The 24,238-nt window shown below is 36.5% G+C and overlaps 3 protein-coding genes and 1 long non-coding RNA gene across 9 annotated transcripts; 2 read left to right on the plus strand and 2 right to left on the minus strand.

Annotated features, from left to right (window-relative positions):
• LOC126798385 (uncharacterized) lies at positions 1 to 1,924 on the plus strand. 2 transcript variants are annotated; one of them, XR_007672512.1, is made up of 3 exons: positions 1 to 810; positions 1,129 to 1,335; positions 1,588 to 1,924. It is a non-coding gene; the product is annotated as an uncharacterized LOC126798385 (long non-coding RNA). The 2 variants fall into 2 exon arrangements; XR_007672511.1 differs by having other exon boundaries at positions 1,593 to 1,924.
• Positions 1,925 to 2,088: 164 nt separating this feature from the next.
• On the minus strand, positions 2,089 to 9,913 carry LOC126798384 (vacuolar protein sorting-associated protein 53 A). Of its 2 annotated transcripts, none has more exons than XM_050525336.1 (24): positions 9,769 to 9,913; positions 9,550 to 9,644; positions 9,378 to 9,434; positions 9,114 to 9,268; positions 8,856 to 8,926; positions 8,525 to 8,649; positions 7,995 to 8,155; positions 7,774 to 7,915; positions 7,597 to 7,660; positions 7,220 to 7,405; positions 7,098 to 7,133; positions 6,681 to 6,785; positions 6,532 to 6,591; positions 5,817 to 5,894; positions 5,458 to 5,565; positions 5,311 to 5,376; positions 4,750 to 4,827; positions 4,536 to 4,669; positions 4,356 to 4,449; positions 3,706 to 3,783; positions 3,280 to 3,342; positions 2,908 to 2,976; positions 2,724 to 2,819; positions 2,089 to 2,517 (listed from the first exon to the last, which is right to left on the minus strand). In XM_050525336.1, exons 2-24 carry the CDS (start codon positions 9,579 to 9,581, stop codon positions 2,227 to 2,229), a joined length of 2,349 nt encoding a protein of 782 aa, XP_050381293.1. In that variant the 5' UTR covers positions 9,582 to 9,644; positions 9,769 to 9,913; the 3' UTR covers positions 2,089 to 2,226. The 2 variants fall into 2 exon arrangements, with proteins under 2 accessions (XP_050381293.1, XP_050381292.1); XM_050525335.1 differs by having other exon boundaries at positions 9,114 to 9,264; positions 9,769 to 9,910.
• A 1,058-nt stretch (positions 9,914 to 10,971) lies between these two features.
• On the plus strand, positions 10,972 to 15,713 carry LOC126798348 (uncharacterized). 3 transcript variants are annotated; one of them, XM_050525285.1, is made up of 9 exons: positions 10,972 to 11,191; positions 11,774 to 12,241; positions 12,326 to 12,494; positions 12,786 to 13,083; positions 13,195 to 13,267; positions 13,746 to 13,836; positions 14,278 to 14,357; positions 14,461 to 14,868; positions 15,171 to 15,713. In XM_050525285.1, the coding sequence occupies exons 1-8, from the start codon at positions 11,132 to 11,134 to the stop codon at positions 14,830 to 14,832; spliced, it is 1,611 nt and encodes a 536-aa protein (XP_050381242.1). In that variant the 5' UTR covers positions 10,972 to 11,131; the 3' UTR covers positions 14,833 to 14,868; positions 15,171 to 15,713. The 3 variants fall into 3 exon arrangements, with proteins under 3 accessions (XP_050381242.1, XP_050381244.1, XP_050381243.1); XM_050525287.1 differs by having other exon boundaries at positions 15,202 to 15,713; XM_050525286.1 differs by having other exon boundaries at positions 15,205 to 15,713.
• A 134-nt stretch (positions 15,714 to 15,847) lies between these two features.
• Positions 15,848 to 20,044, minus strand: LOC126798349 (uncharacterized). 2 transcript variants are annotated; one of them, XM_050525290.1, is made up of 12 exons: positions 19,899 to 20,044; positions 19,678 to 19,794; positions 19,493 to 19,575; positions 19,322 to 19,397; positions 19,141 to 19,208; positions 18,714 to 18,792; positions 18,488 to 18,603; positions 18,320 to 18,403; positions 16,929 to 17,075; positions 16,710 to 16,818; positions 16,509 to 16,628; positions 15,848 to 16,279 (listed from the first exon to the last, which is right to left on the minus strand). In XM_050525290.1, exons 2-12 carry the CDS (start codon positions 19,763 to 19,765, stop codon positions 16,206 to 16,208), a joined length of 1,044 nt encoding a protein of 347 aa, XP_050381247.1. In that variant the 5' UTR covers positions 19,766 to 19,794; positions 19,899 to 20,044; the 3' UTR covers positions 15,848 to 16,205. The 2 variants fall into 2 exon arrangements, with proteins under 2 accessions (XP_050381247.1, XP_050381246.1); XM_050525289.1 differs by having other exon boundaries at positions 19,322 to 19,400.
• Between the last annotated feature and the right edge of the window lie 4,194 nt (positions 20,045 to 24,238).

Consider the following 24,238-nt stretch of genomic DNA (forward strand, 5'->3'; position numbering starts at 1 on the left):
ATGAGAATTGATTTTCCACGTTGCTTTCAGTTTTTGGAACAAATTGTAGTTGTGGAAGTATCTGTGCACCTAAATGCTTATTCTCTGATCATACATCTATATCCACTTTCTGGTCTATCTTCTCTCATGTGTTCTCAATTAATAATAATACAACAGTTGAACAGTATGACTCAAATCCATTTCTAAACAAAGAACACTAGAGTAGTCTACACAAATTCATTATGAGAGAGAGAGAGAGAGAGCAACTTCTCTGTGGTAACTGTTTACAAATGCTCTTGGTTTGTACTTAATCACATTATTTTTAACGAGTAGAGACGTTGTCATATAATTGTTTTTTTTCTTTTTAATTTACTTCAAACTCACTGTAAATCATTACATGTCGCTGATTTGGTGATAGTAGACATTGATGAGAGACTATAATGTTAAATCAGGGTTTACTTTTGGTAATATGCTCTTCAACTTTAGTTTTGCTTGGTAGATGATTCAATCTTCATTGCATAGTGAGTAAGTGCTAATTTCGTTTTTTTTCTTTAGATTAGTTTTGTGGCATTGGTACAAGAGTGAAACTGACCTGATCAATGCTGAGAGCACTTGCCACAACTGTTTCACACTCTCTCAAGATACCAAAGCTCTTCCATTTCTTTGGTCTTCACTCAAATTTCTTTCTGGAGTTTCAAATAAATTAAGTTGCTGTGCAGAATGCTCTACAGGGTGGTCAAGACTAAAGAACAAGTCATACTGTCCCATGCGCGATCCTTTTCAGTTTAACACTTGAAATTGGTTTGCACCCTCTGTGGCGGCGAGCTTCGGGTAAGAATCTTATTCTCAATCTTTGGGTAAGAATCTTATTATCACACTCGTCTCTGCATTTCTAATCTGTTTGCATAACAGCTCATGATTTTTAATTTTTATTCCTTGGTAAAAGTGGTTTTGGTTTCCAGGACGGCTCCCAATGAAAGGGAAACTGTGCAGTTATTTGAATAACTAAATATGCTGCAAAGGATTTTTTAACTATCTGAGATATGGATTTTTCTCTGCCATTTCTTTCTGTCATGGTCAGTAAATGGTGAGGTTACAGTATATAATGATATGTTGATGGGGTATTCTGCTTCTTATTGTTCTCAACAGATCACCAAACATGTTGAATATGGGTGTTACAGAAAGCTAGGAAATGGGCACATTGACTTTACCTGTTAAAAGGATTGCTGTAAGTGTGGCTAATCAAAGATGTACGAGCCTATCAGTTAACCTTCAGATTAAGATGTGTGCCAAGGGAAGTGAAGACCAAGAAAGAGGTCCGCCATGAGAAAGATTTGATCAGACAACTGGTGAAAGGTAAGTTTTTGACATCACCTATCACCATGAGCAAGTGATCTGTTATCTCTTATGTGTAATCTCTAGAAATACTGCTTCGTTTTTTGTTAATGCTGCATCAAAATTAATCTTCATTGCAACCATAAAAGCAGCTATACTTAAATGTATCAACCGTAAAAAGCAGCTTTCATGATGGTACATTTCCATTGTGTTTTTCATTTTATAACAATTTCAATTGACAGTAATTCTACTTTTGCTTCTTTCTTCCATAAGAGAAGCATCACACTTTGCTTCTTTTATGAGAGGGTAATTGGATTGAAGAAATTGGTCTTGAAAGGTAATAAGATGTTTAAGGGTGGATCAACACGTTCTAGTCCGTCTACCTCGAGACATTGATGCAGCTTTGGGTTATTTGACTTATTTCTAAGACTACAGTTTGCAGCAGAAAGGAAGGAAGAAGGTTAATTAGAAAGGGGTAGTTTGGGACTAATTGTACCAATTCTTCTTCATCTTACTGATGCCTACTGATAGTAGTATGTCATTTATTTACTTGAGTTAATTCTTTGATCTGGACCACATGGAAGATGAATTTTTTGATGATGAGGAAGAACAAAGTTACTCTTGGTTCATATTTTGTGCAGGAGTCCTACCCGGTTTAAATACTCTTGGAAATGTATTCCGGTCGAAAACTATGGAAATCTTATGGATGCTGCAACAATTTATATTGGATGCCAAGAAAATCCATACTTTTTGCACTATCAGTAAACTGGTACGATGTTAAGATCCTAAGAAAAACCCCCACAAAAGTGACATTGGCACAAGATTAGCGTAAGAAAAATTTTAACCAGAAAAGGTGGAAAAGAAAAGGAGAATCCAGTACATGATTTACAAGTTCTAGGGGGTTTTGTTCTGTCAAGCATTGAAGAACTTCCTGATTTCTTTCCGGTCTTTTGCAGCTTCTGTTAGAGCTAGGAACCTCTTGAACCCTGTTGTGGCTGCACCACGTCCAAGTGCAGCCGCTCTTGTTAGTACATCTTCTCTGGGTGCAAGGAATCCAGCCGAAGTGGGATTTTGTATCAGAGAGACTGTCGGGGCAGTTGGAACAGGTGTGGCAACCGGTGGTGGGGTAGAAGGTTTTGTAATTCCTGGCCCGTGCTTGTTGAAGTCTTCAAGTATACTTTGCTGGTCTGTCTTTTTAAGACCCTGCATATGCCAGTCAAATTATACCACAAGTGTGAAAGTACTACTCGTAATTTGTTCGGAAACAATTGTTATATTGTCTGAACCAATAAAGAACAAAATTGTTGTTAAATGGTACTTGCTGAACTAGAAGTGCACACAGCACCACTCTACATCTTATGCAAAGCCAAAAAAAACATAACATAACTGAATGAAGAAAGGAAAATGACCTTGAGCTCCAGAATTCGCTGAAACTCCATAGGTGTTCCCTCTGGTAGCAATGCACGATACGTATCCGCAACGGAATCAATTGGGGACAGTATGACCTGTAGAAAAAAAATGACGAAAACGTGCCTTGGTAAAAAAAAAAATCTAGAAGCTGCCAGAAAGAGTGACCACAAGTCGGTTACTGACCTTTAGAAGTGCTTCTGCTTTGCTCATCTCACGACTTACAAATTTCGCATAGCTTGCAGCACGTGAAGCCTATTAAGAGATAGCCATTTATCTCGTTAATGAGTTTGTTTTGTATACTATTTAAAAATAAAAAATCTATCATGACAAGAAAGTTGTTGCAGACACTCGTGGTAAATCTAAATTGACTTGAGAGACAAAATGGAGAAGAAAAAAAGTTGGTGACCAAATGTGAAATATCAGCTTTTAAATAGATGTTGAGTGAAAGTAACCAGACCAAGATATTCCTTAACAATGACAAAGGGACATGTTCGACTGGACAGTATGATTCTGATCATTGTTTCCACCAATTAAAATATGTCAATAATGTCTCACCTGGTGACCAAGTGATGGGATATCCAAAAGAATAGTTTTCACAGCTTGAGTATCCAATAGCATCTGAAACAAGCACATTTACATGAATTAATTACAGAGATTAATCCACATTTATAAAAACAATTACAGAGGTTACTTCCTTGGCAAAGTTTTTGTACTAAATGATCGAAGCATCAATGATAAACCCTACTACCTTGGATGTTTGTTATTTGCACTATAATCTACAGGACTTGTTCAGGTATTATGTAAAGCAATGGCTCATATGAGTTTGTAAGCATTACGCATCTAATAAATCTCATTTCAGAAACTTCCAGGTGTAAGCATTACGCATCTAGAGCACTATTTTAAAAGACTATCCCACATTTCCTGATATGGAGAACTTGTATCTACAGGAAGAAACAGAGAATGAAAGAGTGCATTATGTACTTGTTGAGCTCCAGTCTCTGATATTTGCTTGCACTTGAAAATGTTAGCATAGAAACGTGGACCAAGAGATGATGCCAGCTGAAAAAGATTGAGCAAATTATATCAGAACAAGCTTCCAGAATTAACTTTAGCTATCAACTGGACAAAATAACTCTTCACAGCTTAAGGATGTTTATTATCCATCTATTCACTGTCATCAGATTCACCAACTTGATCCTATTGTAGTATCATGAATATGTAACCTTAAAATTTTATTCACATTAGTTTGTACAACCATTTTACATGGATGTAGCTTTCCATCATGAGTCAAGACCAAGACCAATGGTCTAAAACAAGGACTCACTAAATGTCTAAATGATGTATTTTTATAAGGACTTTAATACATATAACATCGGACGGGCTCAAGTTTACTCATTGCTTGAGAATTTATATTGTGATACTTTCATCAGAGATCATGTCATGTGAAAACTATGGTAACTTGTATGGCAATGCTAGAAAGAATACAATGAAGGATGATGCGACACAACATATAAAGTATTTAACTGAATAAAAAAGGTGTGTCATGTGTTTTATTACACAAATTTTATCATCTGAAAACAAAACAAGGATCTATGGTAACAATAAGGAGAACAAAAGTAAACCCCTCATACCTTGTCCAAGAAGAATTGGAAGTAGATTGGTGAAAGAAGTCTTCCAAGAATAGGTATACTACTAGCAAGGATCATATTTATGCCATTTACATATCTACAAAAAGGCGGACATGGTCACTTTATAAAAATAATGACACATCCAAATTATACTGCATATATTAAAGAATATTGTTAGCTTACTCTGATTGATCACCAACACTTTCAAGGGTACCCCATGGAACTCGTGCCATTGCAGCCATTTCATTGTCAAACTTGGTTTCTAGGCCTTGCACCAAGGTTACCAATGCTCTTGTTATAACTGCTGAAAATTCATCCTGTAAAAATGCACGAATCTTGAGAAAATGAGCAGAAAAAAATATCCCATATGCATCTTTTTTTTTTAAATGGCTAATACCTGCACTTCTGACATATCCACCCCATCTGCCAATTGTGAATCAATTATTTTGGACACACTCTCAGCAAGTTCACCAGACTGCCAACAATAATGTAGAATATGTTTTTAGTCTTGCACGAAGCATATGTATGCATATAGAATTATAAATATGAACGCCAAATTCAGTGCTATCATAACACAATGAAAGCCATCCATAGATTAAAAAAGAAGACACTCAGTGCCAACTTAACTCGAACAAAAAACCGAACTAAATAACAGCAAAAACAAATTGTCAGACAATTGATTATGTATAATAATACACATATATTAATAATAATGGGATATTTCATTTTTTTCTTGCGTCCAATTTTAAATCATGGCTGATTGAAGTGCTTTAAAACATACTTTGCCTTAAGGTTCTATTAGGGTATGTCTGTCAGACACTCTGGACAAGTAAAATCTTAATCATGAATTAGAAATGAACCATCTAGTTCTTAATAAGGCTTTATATCTTCATATGCAGAAAGGAACTAGGGATTTCACAGTTATAGAGGAGTTTCATTAGTATAGAAAACTGCTTACCGTGTTAGTGCAATATTCAGCTGAATTGACAATATAACAGATCACCCTTTCATCTCTGTCTGATGTCTGTTAAATCATACAAAAGATAAGCACCTATTCAAGATGATAAATTTTTTGTAAAATATCCTGAAAGAAATCCATTAATACCTTTATCTGACCATCCATACCAGTTGCTGCTGCAACAATTCCTGTACCACCTTTAGGTAATCTTGCAAACAGCTTTGTTGCATATGCTTTGAGAATCCTTTGAAACACCTGAGATGCAAAGGCTGAAGTTACTAGCAGCACTGAACTTGTTCTCATGTATCAACCTTCTTGAGGTTAATATTTATAGGAATATGAAAATGCATACGGCTTCATCTCATAAACAGGTAAATTCCCTTTATATAGCAACATCACAATTCCCTGTACAGTAATGATGCTGAAAAATTATGAGTTGCAGCATTTTGTTCAACACAGTGTGCACACTAAATTGGCATATGAAATGATGATTTTCAAGAATGTACCTTGAACAAGTTAAATAATGTCTGGTTCTTCGTCAAAGCACTGCATCGCTTTAAGCTCCTCTTGATAATAAGAAACAACTGCAGGACCAAACATAGAAAACCAAGTCAAAATTATTGAACATCTTCGAAAAGAAGATTAAGAGCTTCAACTCCTCACAGCATTTTTTCAACCAATCGTGCAGTGACAATTACGACACACTAAGAACAATTCATTTAGATTGCGACAGAAAGTCGAGTAGGGAACACTAAACAGTACCACTATATATAAGGAATAAGAAAACAATTACCGACTGCAAGTGGATAAATGATTTTTTAAGATACTAAGTTCACACCTAGGAGGACCCCAAAACATTTATCATGACTTTACGGTTTCACTTCTTTTTAACTTGAAGAGAAATCAACTAGTGCCAGACAAAAAGCATGATACTAAGAACCTAAATTGCAGACAAACAAGGTTAAACAACCCACACTCTAAACTATGGTTGTGCTTTCCAATATAAAGGAACAGTAGTCTAATGTTGCAGGATGGAATCCAATATATTTAGTCGGAGAAAGCCAATCGATAATAGTCTGTTTCACAGATTAATTACAAAATAAGCATGAAGAAGTAGGGTTCATATAGCATGTTATCAGATACAGATGCAGATTATAAGCCCACTGTAACTCATTATGAAATATCTGAATTGACAGAAAACAATGAATGTCTAAGTCTTACCTGCATGCTACTAGACAAAACATTATTCTGACTTCCCTCCTCAACATCCCATGTTTCCTCCTATCAAAAATAAAAGGTAATCAAAAGAAAAACCCAACACAGACAGAACTATTGGACATATAGTATCACGAGTACTGCACCTAAACTACCTGTACAAGTTTTTCCAAATTCTCCATTAATGTCTTCTCTTCTAGTTCTGTGTAAACAGTCAAGTGAGGTTCAAAGCAAGATGAGATGATTCCACGGAAGTTGAACTGCCAGATTAAACACATGTCAGATCTACCAAAATAAAATTTCTCGAACTTCCAGGTATGAGATAAATATCCATCCGCTATAAATGTGATTACTCCAGAAGCTTAAAAAAGTAGATAAGATTAGTTACCCTAGCTTTCATTAAAAACAATAAGATCTCAAGAAAATAATGATGAGCTGAGTTCACACGGATTGATTAGGACTTTTGTCATTTATGATAGATGCTAACTTCTCGGTGTAACAGACTTATTTTTACCGAAAGTTAAAGGCATAAAATATGCAGGTGTGACATTTTTCATTATACAGAAGCTTACCCCAGCTCCAGGCACAGATAACTCTTTATCCTTATCCTAGCAACAGAAAACCAGGACAAAAGATTAGTAACTTGATATTTGACCAAATTCTACGTCACAGAGTTTCAACTGCAGCAGCATACCTCTGTGGCAGTTCCTTGATGGGCAGCAAGCTTCTTTTCATATTTCTTTCGAATATCTGAAGCATTTGGAGTAGTGTTTTCTCCTCTTCCAATCTCTTCAATCTCATTTCCAACCTCCCTGCCTCGAGTACCACCTCCAAATTTTTCTGCCAACTCATCCTCAAATTCAAGAGTTCGCTGTAGTGCCTATAGATAACAGGAAAGTCTTTAGAAACACCAAAATGGGAGAGCAGCCAAAAGCTGTGCGAGTGAATGTCTGTGTGCATCCTAGTACAGCGTTTTCTAGTTTACAGTAGTACAGTACTAAGATGCACCATCTTTCATTCCTCAAGTACATTAAAAGCAATTAAAGATAATAAACTAGGAATAAATCTTACCATGAGTAATGTCCCAACATCTGGCTTTTCTTTCTGATTATTAAGGATATCTTCTAGCTGCTTCCTGAAGGAAAACATATACAACAAAACACATTTTTAACATTTTAACACATTTTAAAGTATGTTAAGTTTGAGATTTCTGGTTAGTAATTTGTTAACAAAGATGAATAGAACTACCTTGTTTTTTTGCAGAACTGGATGCAGAGTCGATATGAAACATGCCATGAAGATGGAAAAATTTTCCAGATTTCTTCATTTGTTCGCATGCGGCGTTTGATCCATGCATATCTTCGTTCGGTCTTATCCAACTTGGCTAGTTCTAAATATATAGATAACAGGATGTCAAGGAAGTTGGTGTGAAATCTGTTATACACAAAGCATAAGTCCTAAGAACATACCAGCTCCTTCAAAGATCTGCTCGTAAGAAGTAAGCTCCCTGCTGCAAAAGTTATTTACTAATTCTTCCCTCACTGATGCCTCTAATGCATCAACGACTAAGCAAGCCTCAGATAGCTGCTGAAGTAAATTGCTTTCCTCCGACTCCTTTCCAGTACCTAAGCTGAGGATGAAACCAGAAGAGAAAAGGCTTAGGCATAGAGAGCTTTTAAAAAATATATTACAATAATAACAATAATAATAATGATAATAATAATAATAATAATAATAAATTAATAATTGAGAAACACAATGTTTTTTTTTGGTATAAAACATGGTATATCATTAACAGAAAACTTTAATATATAGTGGAGAAGAAGTTCATCAATATATAACCAATAGTAACAATCTGTGCTCCCTTCCTGAAATATTACTCTTTATAAATTTTAGCCTCTGCTAGGAAAGTACATATCCTAAAAGAGCATAGTGAAGATGAGCATGCAAAAAACCAAAAAGAAACTACAAGCATATGCACAAAATTTCAACAACATACCTCGAGAAATCGGAAAATACATGGGACTTTAATATTTGTTTGATGTTCTTAAATTTCTCCCTGAGCTCTGTGATTTTCGGAACATCCCTATAGGCTTCAAAATGGCTACATAACTGGTTCACAGCCTGATATGCATCATGCAAGATAATTAACATGGAGTAGACTGTATGGTAAAATTAATCCTCTAAACTAGCCATATAATTTCGAATAACTTGTATATATAATGCAAAAGATTCATGAGTAGTAAACAGATTTCTCTCTGAAATAGGGCATGTAACAAGCACTCCTCATGACCACAGTACAATTACATCATAGGAAGCATATGGACTACCTCCAACTGTGCAGCTGACCCTTTATATTGTCGTTTCGACGCCATCACTTGAAGCTGCTCAACAGCAGAGACTGCCAAAGTATTGTGATGAGAACGGTTCAAGTTTACATGACTTCCTCAGAATAATATAAAATCTCTTCTAATCTAACTAACTTGATACGAAAAAGTAATGTCAATATACACCAAACCGTTGTATGACTGAGTCATTGTAGTGAAAAAACTCGCTCAAATTACAAAAGACTGAATACAGAAGTTAACCTAGCATGGTCAGACGATGAAGAGCAGTAATCGTCGTGGTTATATGCTTCTTTGCAAAATCTAACTTCTTAATGTCGCGACATATCTCCTGAACCATAGTCTCACTCTGCTCAGCTTTCGTTTTGATCTCCCTGATCTTATACATGAGTTCCTGCCTTGGAGGATCACAAAACAAATAAAATAAACAAAATAACAGAAACCAAAACAAACCAGCCTAATTTAACAAAACATGAATGCTAATGTACAGAGACACAATCAACACACCTCCACGGCTTGCCTTGCGGCAGCGAGATCCTCCTTGGCCTTGGTCCCTGAATTGCTCTGAAACAACACAAAACCACACAATCAATCAATGCACTACAGAAATGCAATGTACTGAGCTATTTTGGCGAAAATTCGCAGTAGTTGAGCTGAAAAAGATAAAGATGGAGATCACCTGTTGACGAACGGCAGCCAGAATTCCGGCATCGACGCGGCGAATCTCACCGTGAATCTTCTGCATTAGCGGCTCGACGCCGGCGAGCGATTCCTCTGTTCACACACAAAAATTCTAAGCATTTGGGTTCAGAAAAACCTACACATTCGTGTAAACCCTAGGCTACTAATTTGTAGAGAGAAATAGATTTACAGAGAGATTGAGAGAGAGGTGAAGGACCTGTGGGAAACATCTGGTTGATGTAATCGAGAGTGGTGGACTTGTCCATGGCTGAAGCTCGAGAGGTTTCCTCTACTCGAAGAAGAAGGAGATCTGAGAATTGAGGAGAGTAGCTGGTTGCTCTCTCTCTCTCTCTCTCTCTCTCTCTTCAATGGCGCTGGAATTGGGTCAATCTCAGATTATGTGACCCGATGTTAATATGGACCAGGCCTAGAGAGCAGGTGGCCTAATTAATCACGCACTTAGGCCCAAATTGGCGTTGGAATTTCTTAAAAATAACCCTCAGCTTCAGCCTCAAGTTTGAAGACAGTTAAATCCCAGTAACTTTTTCCTCACGTTTTGGGATGATTGAAATTTGCAGGCTTGCAGCACAACAAGATGGTCTGAAAACGGAAAAAAATGGGACCTAAAGCATGAAGGAGGGGCATAACGTTAAGAACACAATGGGAGAGTTGTGCGATGTACTAGCGCTTAATATTTGCGGACATATTGTTTTATTGAAATTTTTCTAGTGTGATAAACTGATAAACACGTCATTTAAATATGAGTTTCTTGAAACCTCCATGTTACAAACTTCTGAAATTTGATTTTCTTGAGAAGTATAGTTGAATTATTTTGGCCAAAAGAATTATTGCCGTGTATGATTTTTGGTGGAAATCCTGTTTTCTAAATTCATTTCTTTCCCTAGAAGCAATTCAAAGTCCTATAGAATAACATAGCTTTCTTAGCGCACCTTAATCTCGCTTACATATGTAATTTTAGTTACACTAGATTTATTAGCTCTCATTTAACGTTGAGGCATATGAATGAAATGCATGATAATTAATAAATTACCAATATCATACATCAAATTAACATCTGTCAATACCTTATAACTACAAAAATAACACGACACATTAGTTCGAAGTTCGAACTTTATAAGTAAAAAAGAGGGAGTAGTTTAGTCGAGATAAACGTACTCATACCTAAAAACAAAGCACTCAAAGCAACCGAACCTTGTCATCACTCATGAAACCGAGTAAATTAAAGAAGAAGCAAAAGAAAAAAGTTGAAAAGGGTAATAAAAAAGCAATACACAATAATCAAGTTGGCGGGTAATTTTATAAACCAAAATCAGTTTAAAAAATCCCTAAACTCCATTAAGTAAAGAAAACAAAACAAAACGCTATTTAATAATCCATTCAAGTCCGACCAACCTTACTGCTTTCCTTGTTTCCATCATTTTGCCACTGTTTACTTACTTCCTCCGCTTTCAATTTATAGTACTCGATTTTATCACTCTCAGATAATCAGTCTGTCTCAGTTTTCCCAAGATTAGGGTTCTTCTGGGTTTTCAATATTGTTGAGGCTTCTGGATTCTCTGATGGAGATTTCAGCTCCTGAGGTTCAACCTGGAGGTGAACCAGAATCTAACAAAACCCCAGTGAGTTTATTATTATTATTTTTTGTAATTTTCGTAATTTGCAGGTTCTAAAGTTTGGTAATTTGAGCTGTAAAGGTTTAATCTTTATGTTCATTTCATACATTTTCTGGGTTTGTGTTATATATTGCTCTAATTGTTCTAAATTAGAAAAAAAATGCAAGCTTTTTTAGTAGTAATTTTAGTTTAAAGGATGTAATTTTAGGTTATAGGGTTGAATTTTCAGTTCTTTATCTGTAATTAAATATATGGAATTGATTGCTGAATGGAATATACTAAAAGCTTAAAATCTGTTATGTAGTTAAATCTAGATGTGTTACATGTAGACCACTACTTTCAGGCATCACAGACCCAGGAATTGCTGAGAGAGCTTAAATTTGGGTTTCTTCGACTTCAGTTCATGTTAATAACTTCAAATTACACCCACAAAGTACTCCATTTGAGTTGTTTAGCATATTAGGCACTGGTCATTTCGGGGTTGGTAGAACTATCTATGCTTTGATTGTTGTGGATTAGTGCTTAGAGTGTGTAACTTGGGACTCGTTGTTGAATTTTGAGTCAATGGAAATATTTGGTGGCTTGCAGATTGGTAATCAAGAGGAAAGGAATGGAGAAATTTCCTTGGTTCAACAGTCTAGGAGGCCAAACCTTTCCTCTTTACAGATACCACAGAGGACTCTGGAAAGTAGTTTATCAGCTTTTACGACGATTGATATACCGTCTGGACAAAGTCCTAGTTCTACTAGAGCTGGGCTGCCGCCTAGACCACACTCAGCTAAGATCAAATCAAATGTGAAATATCTTTTTCCTCAAAAGAGTTTTCGGGCAAAAAATATGACTCATGATGGCGAGAAGACCATTCTCATTCTACCAGATACAGCTTCATCTGATGCTCCTTTGGAAAAGCCTACTACCTCGAGGTCTTTCTCACTTAATAGGATGTTCTTCTCTCCAACTTTTAAAGCAACACATTCTTTACCAGTTACACCAAGTGCAAATTCAGGTTCTGAGTCTGTGCAGGATAGACAACCGGAAAGTCATTCTGATTTTTCTGTAAGTGCAATCCCACTGCCAAATGATTAAGAATTCTTATATCAAACAGCTTGTAATTGCATTTCAAAATCAACTTTGTTTCAGAAATTTGAAGTTCAGCAGCATATGATCCGCTCATTTTCGGTTCCAGTAAATGTAAAAACCAGGAGTTTAAGGCGGATGGATTCTGGAGGCATAATGCGTGTAATTTCAACTCCACGTCCTGCTGTAGTTGATGCTGCTTCCCTAATTAGTGCCCCAGCAATGGAAGCTGGTAGATAATATTATTTATCTGTTCACATATTTCAAACTATTTCATTTTCTGTATTTATATATCATTAGTGGCATATTGGTTCATGAAAGCAATTTTGTAATTAGATATTCATTGTCACGGGTGCATGCTACCTTACTAATGACTTTCTTCGCCTCTTTTAACTCTTAACCAAGGCTCTCAGATTACCCAGCTGAAACATAGGGTCATGATTAATTGCCTACAGATCTGTTACTTGCTTTCCCATTTTGATTGTTCTTTTTGTGAGTGATGATGATAACTTGCTAATTTCAGCTACTGAAGATGCTGGTGAGGATATTCCTGAAGAAGAAGCCGTTTGCAGAATTTGTTTGGTTGAGCTTGCCGAAGGTGGTGATACTCTCAAAATGGAGTGCAGCTGCAAAGGAGAGCTGGCATTGGCTCACAAAGATTGTGCAGTGAAGTGGTTTACCATTAAAGGTAACAAGACATGCGATGTCTGCAGACAGGATGTTCGAAACCTACATGTAACACTACTCAAAATACACAATCCTCAAACTATTGTAAGACGACCACCAACAATACCCGAGCAGAGGGAAGTCGCTCGTTACAGGCAAGTCCAATTATTTTATGTGTTTCCATCAATATATCAATCAGACTTTTCTACAAATTTCATCTGAAAATTGTATTTTAATTTGATTTTGGGTTTTTTCTTGTTGTATAGGGTCTGGCAGGACATACCAATTCTTGTTCTGGTCAGCATGCTTGCATATTTCTGCTTTCTGGAACAGCTTCTGGTATGTTTTATGCTTAATTGCAAAAACTTCATAACTATAACTGTATGGCATCATTCGTTGGGTACTCCCAAAGATTGAACTTGCAAGATGCAGATGCATATTCAACTAAAACACCATTAGTAATACAATCCTGAAGATGTTAAGCAGTGAATTGATAAGACTGTAGGCATTAGGTCGTATTTTGGTTATAGATCATTTGTGGTAGTATTGAGAATTACAGGAAATAAGGACTCTTTTAAAGTCTTAATACTGTAAGAAACTAAGAATTGATCTCATTTCAACTATAACTATCAAAAAAGCAATAGTACTCATGTGAGGCTGGCAGCACAGCAAATAGTTCTAGAAAATCTAGGGTACCTCAGGAGTTACGTCATGCAGTCTATTTATACTTGTCTCTGTTTAAATTCACATGCACAATTGTTCTTGCTCTACAGTATAATCAATTTATCAGGGTAAAATTGTTTTTCAATTTGAACAGGTATCTGACTTGGGCCCTCGCGCTCTTGCCATTTCCTTACCTTTTTCTTGTGTTTTAGGACTGCTTTCATCCATGATTGCTTCAACAATGGGTAAGCTATTCTAGCTTTTATCAACTTGTTTTATGTTATTACAAATTCACTTAGGCAGTACTGTAATTCAAGCATTTTTTTTCTATTTGAACTTTGACTGCGGATTAAGTTGGTTTAATAACTCACTTTATATTGTAAATTTGCTGGGCAATCTAAAGGAAGACAAAATGAATGCAGATGTTGGAAAATAAAGTACACCGGATGAAACATATCCAAGTTGGGTTTTTCAAAAAAATAATAATAAACAGAGGAGGTGAGGTGAGATGAATATTATTTTTCATGACAATACCTTTATCAACTGTATCAACTCATTAGACTTGGTCCTATGCAAGCAACTCATGATAGGGTTTATTCTCTCTTCCTGCCCTCTCTCGATTGATGCTTCAGACATTAGTGAACCCTTCTGTTAATGGACTTGAAAAACCTGATATCTTGTGGCAGTAAGCAGGAGTTACATATGGGCCTATGCATCATTCCAGTTTGCCATCGTGATCCTCTTTGCTCACTTATTTTATACTATTGTAAGCAGAACTGTTCTTCTTTTTGCTCCTGCATGTGTTCTTTCCTTTTCCTTTTCTATTTTTGTTGTTTTCTGATGATATGGCCAATGTTAATTACATGCAGCTTAATGTAAATCCAATTCTTTCGGTCATCCTTTCCGCTTTTACTGGCTTTGGGATAGCTATCAGCACAAATTCTCTTCTAGTGGAGTATCTTAGATGGAAAGCAAGCAGGCAACTGGGATCTTCTCATCAACACACTAGCACTATGAATGAACAGCAGTTGCAGCACCAGCAGTGGCAGCGTGAAGAACAATATCACCGCCATTACCAACAACAAAGAAGGCAGCGATTGAGAGAAGAATCTCAAAATCAGTTACAACAGCAAGAGCAACAGCAGCAGCAGCATCAACAACAGCAGCAGCAGCAGCAACAATTGAATGAAGGTCTAAATTTGAATGGTTCCTTGCGCATAGACATTGGACGCGAAACATAGTTCAAATAGGTTGAGCAATTTTTGCATCTTTATAAGGTACTTTTCAAACTCAGTAGAGGAGATACATTTCAGCTCTGCCAACACATATTAACACTAAATTTCCTAATGAATGGTCATCAACAAGGTTTAAAGTCATTTGAGTCTGAGCAATCTAGACTGTGCATTATGTGTGGAAGTTGATTTATTTCTCAACAAATTCATGGGTGAATTTTAATTGAGATGAAAAAGGTGCTACTGATATTCAGTTTTCTGAGTTTCTATCTTTGTAGCAACTCTTCAATACAGGATATGTGACCATAAGACATTGTAATATAAACAACAACGTTTGTAACTTGTAGGTAATTGGGTTTGCATAATTGGTTTCCTTAGCAGGTCCAAAGAGAAAATACTCCTGGAAGTTCAGAGACACATGGGAATTAATTTGACAAAAGGCAATGGCATATTTTGGGAACACTAGAGTCAGAACTCTTAAGAGATGGCTGACTGGATGGTCGTTCCAAGTACTTATAAGCCTTGTGTATGACTAACCTGCCAACAAGTGAAAGCCGATCGGACGCGAGGAGCTACTGCCAGTAGAGGCCGTCTTTCAAGAGAGTTTCAAAACTTGAACTATCAGCTGACTTCAGTGGGTTCTGTCTTGTTATTCACGAGACCGTTCTCTGGAAAGGATTTTCAGTTTGCCTGCTTGGGATGAAACTCTCTATGAATTGTCTGATGAGACTAGTGAAGATCTGTTAGCACGTATTACAGTTCGTGATTTCAAAGAAAGAATTGGACGTGTGCGCAAGAAAAGTTCATGAAACATGTATTGGATAATCGTGATCAATTTTTTTTTCAACTGTTTGTCATTCAATAGCATTGCCAAAAATTTTGCAAGAAATCTTCAAAGAAAAATATGAAAGCTGTTCTCAATCTCCTTGCTCGATTTGAGACAGTTACGAACTACAATATCACCGTCATTGGACAAAACTTCTATCATAAATGTGGAATGCCAGATTTCAATAACCAAAAGTGAGAGGGTATAGGAGAAACTGCTCATTAACACATCTCACCAAAATTTGAATAATACCTAAACGAAAACTAAGAAAAACTGAGTCTAAAGAATCCATGTGTACTGATTATTCTACAACAACCTTCAGCTTCCCCAGCAACTCGTAACCATAGAAGTAATGTAGATAAGATGACATTGCAAATTGACATTTTGGTCATCACCAGAGGGGAAGCAAACAAGAATCGAGTTACAAAAGCATATGCATTCAGCTCTAGCCTCCACATCTTACATCCAAGGTCATTTGCTAACTGGAATATTAGGACCTTGCAAGCATCATGAGCCCACTGCGAGGTTGTAGATGGTAATTGTAGACTACAAAAGTTTATCTCAGTACACTTCTAGCATTTGGTTTAGTCAATGCTTCAACAAACCTAAACATCCATCGGTCTAGCATTCCTGATGCAAGCATAGCAGTAAAACAGAGTTAGACAAAAAAGAAGTTTCAGATCCTCACACAGAATCTTTAGGCATGAGTTCTTAATCTATCATTTTCCACCTTTGATCAGGCAAATAACTGAATCAATTATTAACATAGATGAGGGAATTGCTTTTGTTCTCTATTTGAAGATTGGGCAGTTTTTCACTTCCTGGTTTTGGCAACTTAAGAAAACACTAAAACTCAAACCTGTCAAAGCAAATGTACCACCCAATACTGCACAAAGCCGAGTGACAAAATGAAGAAATTTGCGACGTTCTTCTTTGATAGTCACAGTAATCGGAGAAAGATCATACAAGAAGTAAACCCCTGAATATAAATCAACAGGGTAGATAATCAACACAGAGAACCCCATGAAAGGAGGAGATGAATGAATTCTGATCTACCAACCTGGCCATGACCTATCATACTGTTTCATTGGGGAATAATATTCAGTCACAGAGAATTGATTTGTTGGCAGAACTTGCTTATTGAGATACCTATACTCAGTTGGAACAACCTGCATCACAACAAATAAGTATATTTTCAAAGCACCATCAATTAAAAGCCTCTCGATGTTACAAATTAGCAGAGAAGATATATTATCGTGCGGCAGTACGTAGTTTAAACCTTTATATAATATTTGAATATGCCGCTGGTGTCATGCAAAATGCGCTCCGTTCCGTCTAGCGGGTTGTGAATCCCTGGATATTTTGGGCCAAATGACAAGTCATGGATAATGTGACTTACATTTACATTTTTAGATCCTTCAAAAATCTGCACAGAAGCAATAAGGTAGGAGCCATCAATGTAAGTTCACCAAGAATTGTAAAGAAAGCCAGTTGACACAAGACTGATGCACAAGGCACCTTAATACAATAAGGGAGACAGTAGGGCCCATTTTTAACCCAGCACCGTTTAACACCATGAATTTCTTCAGCCAAACTTATTACTAAGATATATATATTCAATCTTATGCTTACACACGTATACATGTAGATATATATTTTTTTCTAAGATTATATATATATATATATATAGAGCTCTTCAGGTGCGGACGTCCTGATTCCGGCGACGTCAGGCCGCAACAACGCGGTAGACCAGCACAGCTGCACTACACACCTCCCGGTGATCTCGTCTGTGCCGGCCGGAGCTCCATCGGCGACCCACGGCTGCCGGAATTTGCAAAAATCAAGTTTCTGGGCAGATTCCAGCGATTTTGCGATTCCGGCCGCCGATGGAGCTCCGACCGGCATAGCCGGGACCGCCGGGAGGTGGGGAGTGCGGCTGTCGTGGTCCGCCCTGCCATCGCTGGAAATGCCGAATCCGTACGGTCGATACGATACAGACGTCTGCACCTGAAAATTCTTTTATATATATATATATATATGCAGCCCTTCTTGGCTGCGGAGGTCCGCACCAATGGTTTTAGTGCGGATTTCCATTTTTGAACCACTTTTCGGTCGAATTTTCTCATCTCCTCCGTCTAGTATCTAGATAATATTGTGTAGATCATCTCTGCTAAATTTTAGCCAATTTGGTGATCGTTAAGGCTCTCAAAATTGCATTTTTCTGTTAAAAACATGAACGGTTCATGCTTGACAAAATTCAGTCCGTACATTTGTTTTTCGATTTTGAGGACCTTAACGATCACCAAATTGGCTGAAATTTTGCAGAGATGATCTACACAATATTATCTAGATACTTAGACGGGGGAGATGAGAAAATTCGACCAAAAAGTGGTTCAAAAATGGAAATCCGCACCAAAACCATTGGTGCGGACCTCCTTATTTGAGAAAATCTGTATATATATATCCATAGATATAATATACAAATTAATCATCTTGCGATTATGGCTCCTAAAAATCTAAATCCAATCAACTATCTTATACACGGACCCAACATTTAGGTCCCACTACCTTGACATCATGCACCATACTGGCCCGAGCTGTCTAGACCACATCAAATTAGGTAACAGAAGATGAAATGAATACGAGTGCAAAAATCGAAGGAAAACTAACCATTTGTGCAGCGAAAATGTTTAACCCATGAACTGAAATATGAAAGTTTCCAGCAACCCTTTGGACATCTAAAACGCCATAAACCTGCAAGTCAAATCAAAACAATAAGAAAAAAGATAGGGCAACTTTATAATTGTTATATAAAACTAGTGATATCTGTAATTATACCCTGCATCCTTCTCCACTATCTAATGCACTCTTTACTTTCTTGATCAGTTCTTCAGCAGCTGTATCAAAAGCTCCATGTAAATGGTTTTCCTGGTCATGATGCTCTTTACCATCACCTGGTCAAAGTTATATATCAGAAGCTGGCCATTTTAAAAAAAGCCAGAGCGAAAGACACGTCTCAACAAATTCTAGTCAAATTAGATTTGTAATGCAACAAGGGTGTTACCATGCTTGTGATGTTCTTTCTCCACAAGGTCAGACAGATATTCAGTGCCAATGATGTGGCCATGACTGTTAAGACGAAGCTGTAGCCACTCTAAACCGGTTAGCAGAATAACTATGAGAGAGAGGAAGGATAAAGACAGCTCAAATTTGCAATTTAAACCTCACATAACGCAACTAAAAACTAGGTAAATAACAAGAAAGAGTTGCAGGATCACTAGAGTCAAAGTCTACACTTAACGCAACAGATAAAATAGTGTGTAGCTGAACGAGAGAGTTTTGCACTATAAACACACATAAGGTTTACACTTGGACGGCTAACTAACAGTGAAGTGCATTCTTCATAACTTCAAAAAGGATAAAAAGCTGCTCCAAAGTGATCATATTTAATACTTCATAAAGAAACGAAAGAAACCATTTGGCATTCTTACCTTCCATATATTAGTGTCAAGATCCACCTCATGCTTGCCCGACATATCAATAGCATCCACACTCACAACTGCAATCAAAAGTGTAATACAAGCCATTTATACATACACAACACCAAAGGAGATAAAAGATTAACAACAAAGCATCTCCAACCCGTCATAACCAAAACTACCAAACACTAACCATCACAAGGTAAAGCCGGAAATGTCATGTTTATGTGAATTGGAAGAGTCTCACCGCGCTTCAAGTCCACAGACATCTGCTAAAAAATACACATAAACCAGTCTCAATTACAAAAACTCCTCCATATCCACACATGGGGTTAGTTACATAAAATCATCTGAATTTCCTCACCTGATGGACAGTATATGACGAAAGATAATACGTCAGCTCGTGCAAGAACAATGTCGCCATTATCACCAGACCAACAACAGAAACTACACCACACCAAAAACAAAAACAAAAACCCAATAAATTCTCCAATCCCTGATTACATTCACAATATCATCAGAGAAACAGTAACACAGAGAGGAAATTACCAAAAGCCCCGGACTGCGTCTTCTGCAGCAAATGCTCCTCGGCGCGTGGGAACGCATCCAAGCTCCTTAAGGCTTGTTTCACCCCCATTTTTTTTTTTTACTCTCAGAAAATTTCACCTGGAAGGATTGGATTTTATTGGGATCAACAAAAATTGAAGGATGGAATTGTGATTTGGGATCGAGACCTAATTGAAATGGGAAGGGGAGAAATTAGGGGTTACCTGAATTGGGAAGGGTCGAAATCGGCGAACAAAGGAGACGAAGACGAACGCGGAAGTCGGAATTGTAGCTGTTGGACTACTTTACCGGCTTTATGGGGCGGAGCCGGGATGATCTGTGCGCGCGTCCGTGGGACTTTTATGGTGCGCTCGCGGCGTTCGTTTATTTGTGGCGCTCGGATTCGCAGGGGTGTTCGTTTTGATCCATAGAGGGTACAATTGTCTTTTCAGTTATTTTAGGGAACCGATCGGCTCGTATCCAGCTCGTATTAAGCCATCTCCGGTGCGTTACCTGACGTATCTTGGGCAAAAATATATTATACGCCCAAATTTACTTCGAATACACGTCGAATAGGCTCCTCCGGTGTAATTTGACTGCTGGAAACATTGTTTTAATTATGCCCAACACTGATCGGTATTGCAAACATTGTATTAAAAAGACAGGTAAATAGTAATTTAATAATTATGTAACATACTTGTGATACAGTTCTGTTTAGAAAAATATTGCTGTGAACCATCTTCCTATAGTCGAAATAAGGTGTTACTTAAAATAAGAACAAATGCTTCACTATTCCTTTTTATAGCCAAAACAAAGTGATTATTTAAAATCTTGGTTCAAAAAACGAGATAAACTTCATATGGTTTTGAGATGCAAGTTTGTAAAGATGACAACCTTACCTTCATGAAAAGTCAAATGAAAAAGGCATACACCGTTGTGTTCATCATTTCATGATAACTAGGAAAGAACTTTAAATCATGAGGTAAAATTGAAAATTATGCCACCATTGAATAATTTTATTGTATATTTGTGCGTCCATTTCGACATTATTTCATTAAAAATAGAAGGGTGTAATTATTTTCTTCTTATGACTACTCTGAAGCCTTATTCTACCAGTTACACTAATTGAGATCATCATTTAACAGTTCCAAAAGCCAGTAGCAAACATAAACAGGCCAACATTAGAAACACATTGATGGCCTACATCATGGTGTTTGGTCCAACACTTCTTCCCACAATCTAGTAATGAGCATCCACTCGAATACAGTTCTTCTTGACATCTTTTTTGTGCATAAACTTGAGGTACGAAACAAGCTACAAATTTTTTAAAGTGTACATAAGTGGGTAGGTGATTGATAGTAATCAAGTATAATTAAAAAACATACCGATTAGATTACTTACCTGACAATAGAAGAACAATGGTAAAAAGATTGAAGATGGAAAACTGACATTTCTACCAGAACACACTAATCTCTCTGAGCTTATAAAATGTAGGTGGGAATGGAATGAAGAATCACAAAATTAGCATAAATAAATATAGTCCAAGCTGGTAATTAATTTGGAAATTACATTAATGTATGCATATATAGTTTTGATTTCTGAATGCAATAAGCGGGCTAGATATAACAGTTTTGAATTTATTTTTTTAGGTGAAACGTCAAACAATTTATTAAAGTAGATAAGATACATGATAACAATCGATTACGAGAAATTAACCACGAACTAGAAATAAGCTCCCGACTAGTAACCAAGAAACTACCCTTCATACCCACAAGTATACAACAAAGCCAATAGACAAAAGCCGTACCGGCCTGAAAATATCATATGTCGAATTGGAATAATGCATATGAAAGGTAAAAACAAAAGAAAATCGAACCTAAACTCAATCGACCAAGTTCAGCCCCAACTAAACTCGGCATCAGAGCCAAAGAGCAAAAACTATACACATGGAGAAGGAGAAGCCACTTCAGGTGAGAACTAAGCCTAGAGAGGAAACTCTCAATGAAGACGATGCAAAGGAGAATCGAGAGGAAGAATTACTAAGACCAACAAATAAGGCCAAATGTAAAAATATTTTATTTAGTTTTTAAATCTTGAATATTCCACAAGTAACTAAAAATGCAATATATGTCCCATTATTAATCTATGTTATTCACTACATTTTTTGAAGGGCAGTTATGTTTATATGTTTTTTGTTAATTTATTTCAGTAGATTTTAATCTTGTATCGCTTATCCTGATGTGGACACTACCTTGTTTACTCTATGTATGTTGTGAGTACTTTATTTTATAAAATGGTTGCAACTTTCTAATAGTATGATAAAATGAGGCTGCTATAATGAATCAGGGTGGTGAAACCAAATGTCAATAACAACTTACAGTTTGACTATTACTTTAGTACAACGAGATTTTTCACTCTCATAATTAACTTTGAGGCTATCTCTAACTCAAAAAGCTAAAATAGCCCCGTAAAGTAAAACAATTCATTTATGTGACATTAATCGTCTCTAACTCATTAGGGCTAAAATTTAGCCCTAAATTATATTTTAAGATTTTGAATATATATTATTATTTATTTAAGTATTATAATTTTTTATTAGATTCTTATTTTAATTTATAGTAATTAAGATTATTTTTATAATTAAGAAGTTAATTCTGATATTTTAACTAAAATTATTATATCCTCTCACTTTTAATTTTTTAAGGAAATCTTATTCAACCACATTTTACGTGATAATATATATTTAACAAAAAAAAGCAATCAAATTATAAATTCATCTACCTCTTATGTCTAATAACTTTAAAGAAACAATAAAGTGATAAATCAATTAAGTGTGTTGTCAAATATATATACATATAGACTATTTTTTTAAATCCATTTCAGTAGAGATCATTACTAATTTTGATCATAAAATTAAAATTAATTATACTAATTATTAAAATTAATTATATTAATCATCAAAATTGAAATGAATTGCACTAATTATCAAAATTGAAATTAATTATATTAATCATCATCAAAATTAAAATTAACTATATTAATCATCAAAATTAAAATTAATTGTATGGGATAAAATGTGGGAGACTTATTGAATAAACAAATGAGAATATAAACCAACTCAAATGGCTAAATGGCTTTTAGCCCTCAACTAGGGGTCATCATTTAGTCCTTGGGTCTAAAAGCCCGCGGGCGGCCCATCGGCCCATATGCCCTAAGTCCGGTCCGACCCGTAAAAAAGCCCTCTCAAGCCCGGCCCTTAGGGTATAGGGCAGGGTAAGGGTGGAGGGTGTGAAGCCCAGGCCCGGCCCATTGAAGCCCGTAGGGCTTTAGCCCGGCCCTTACGCGTGTGTATATCTTTTGACTTTTGTGTTATGAGAGACTGAGACTGATTCCTATTTACATAGGTGATCTGTTTGTTCATGTACTTGTCATGTTCTTCTCTATTATCCGGTGTGTAACTTTTTATTAACGTTAAGACTAAGTCTTAACGATCTCTCCTCTTATCCATCGTGTAACAAAAAATTAACGTTAGACTAATAACTCATAAATACCTCGCACTTATCAGTCTGATCCCATATTCTTCGCCTCTTCGGGTTCAACATCCAGAACTCTTCTTCAATACCCCTCTGAGTCTCTGACCCAAACTTAGCCTCGCACAAAACAAATCATCTCTCTCCAATCATTCGCGTTTCGCGGATCCTTCGCCCCGTATTCTTCAACACCCAGAACTCTCTGAGTCTCTGACCCAAACCTAGATCTTCCTCTCCCAAAACAAATCATATATCGCCAATAATTCGCCGATCCTCCATCAAAAAGTTCTTTAATGAGTCTAATCCTTCGCAGCAACGCACTAGGGAATGGGAGAATCTTGGTTTCACTGGGCTTGCTTTGTGCTCTGATTGCAACAGTTTGGCTGAATACGTCAAAGACCAAGGTCCTTTCTCCTCTTCCTCTCTCTCAGCTTTTGATTTCTAGATTGATGGGCTTGTTCTTAAATTTTGTGCTTCGTCTGATTTGATGATTACAGTATCCGATTGGAGCTTTGGGTGTTTGAGATTAGTATTGATTGGTAAAGATGGACTTGGAAATCGAGATGATCTTCTTTCTAAAATGTATAGCAGTGTGAATTTTGGTTTCCTTAAACATCATTTAAAGCTGTAGAAGCAAAGTCCATAAAGTACTTGAAAAATCAGTGGAATGTGAACAAGAAACTAGACTTAGAGGCTTGATATTACACGATATATGTATCATGAGCATTTTTGTTATGAAAGCTTGTGTTTTTTTTATTGTTAACATATATTCTGTTTTTGTGACTTCTGGTGAGAAAAAAAACTGATGATATAGTTTTGATAGCATAATTGGTATCAGATTGTAAGAAGTGTTGCACTGAATTTGCACTTGTGGTTAAATTGTAGACTGAATAGGTTTCCCGGTCTCTTATGCTTTCAATTTATTGTATCCATTCTAATTTCTGAATGCCTTTTAATTAATCGTATATTGCAATTGTAGAGATTGGAGTATATCAGCTTGTTGAGGAAGAAGCGGGATCCATTGCTGCTTAATC

The sequence above is a fragment of the Argentina anserina genome, chromosome 6 (assembly GCF_933775445.1).
Source record: "Argentina anserina chromosome 6, drPotAnse1.1, whole genome shotgun sequence".
Lineage (NCBI taxonomy): Eukaryota > Viridiplantae > Streptophyta > Magnoliopsida > Rosales > Rosaceae > Argentina > Argentina anserina.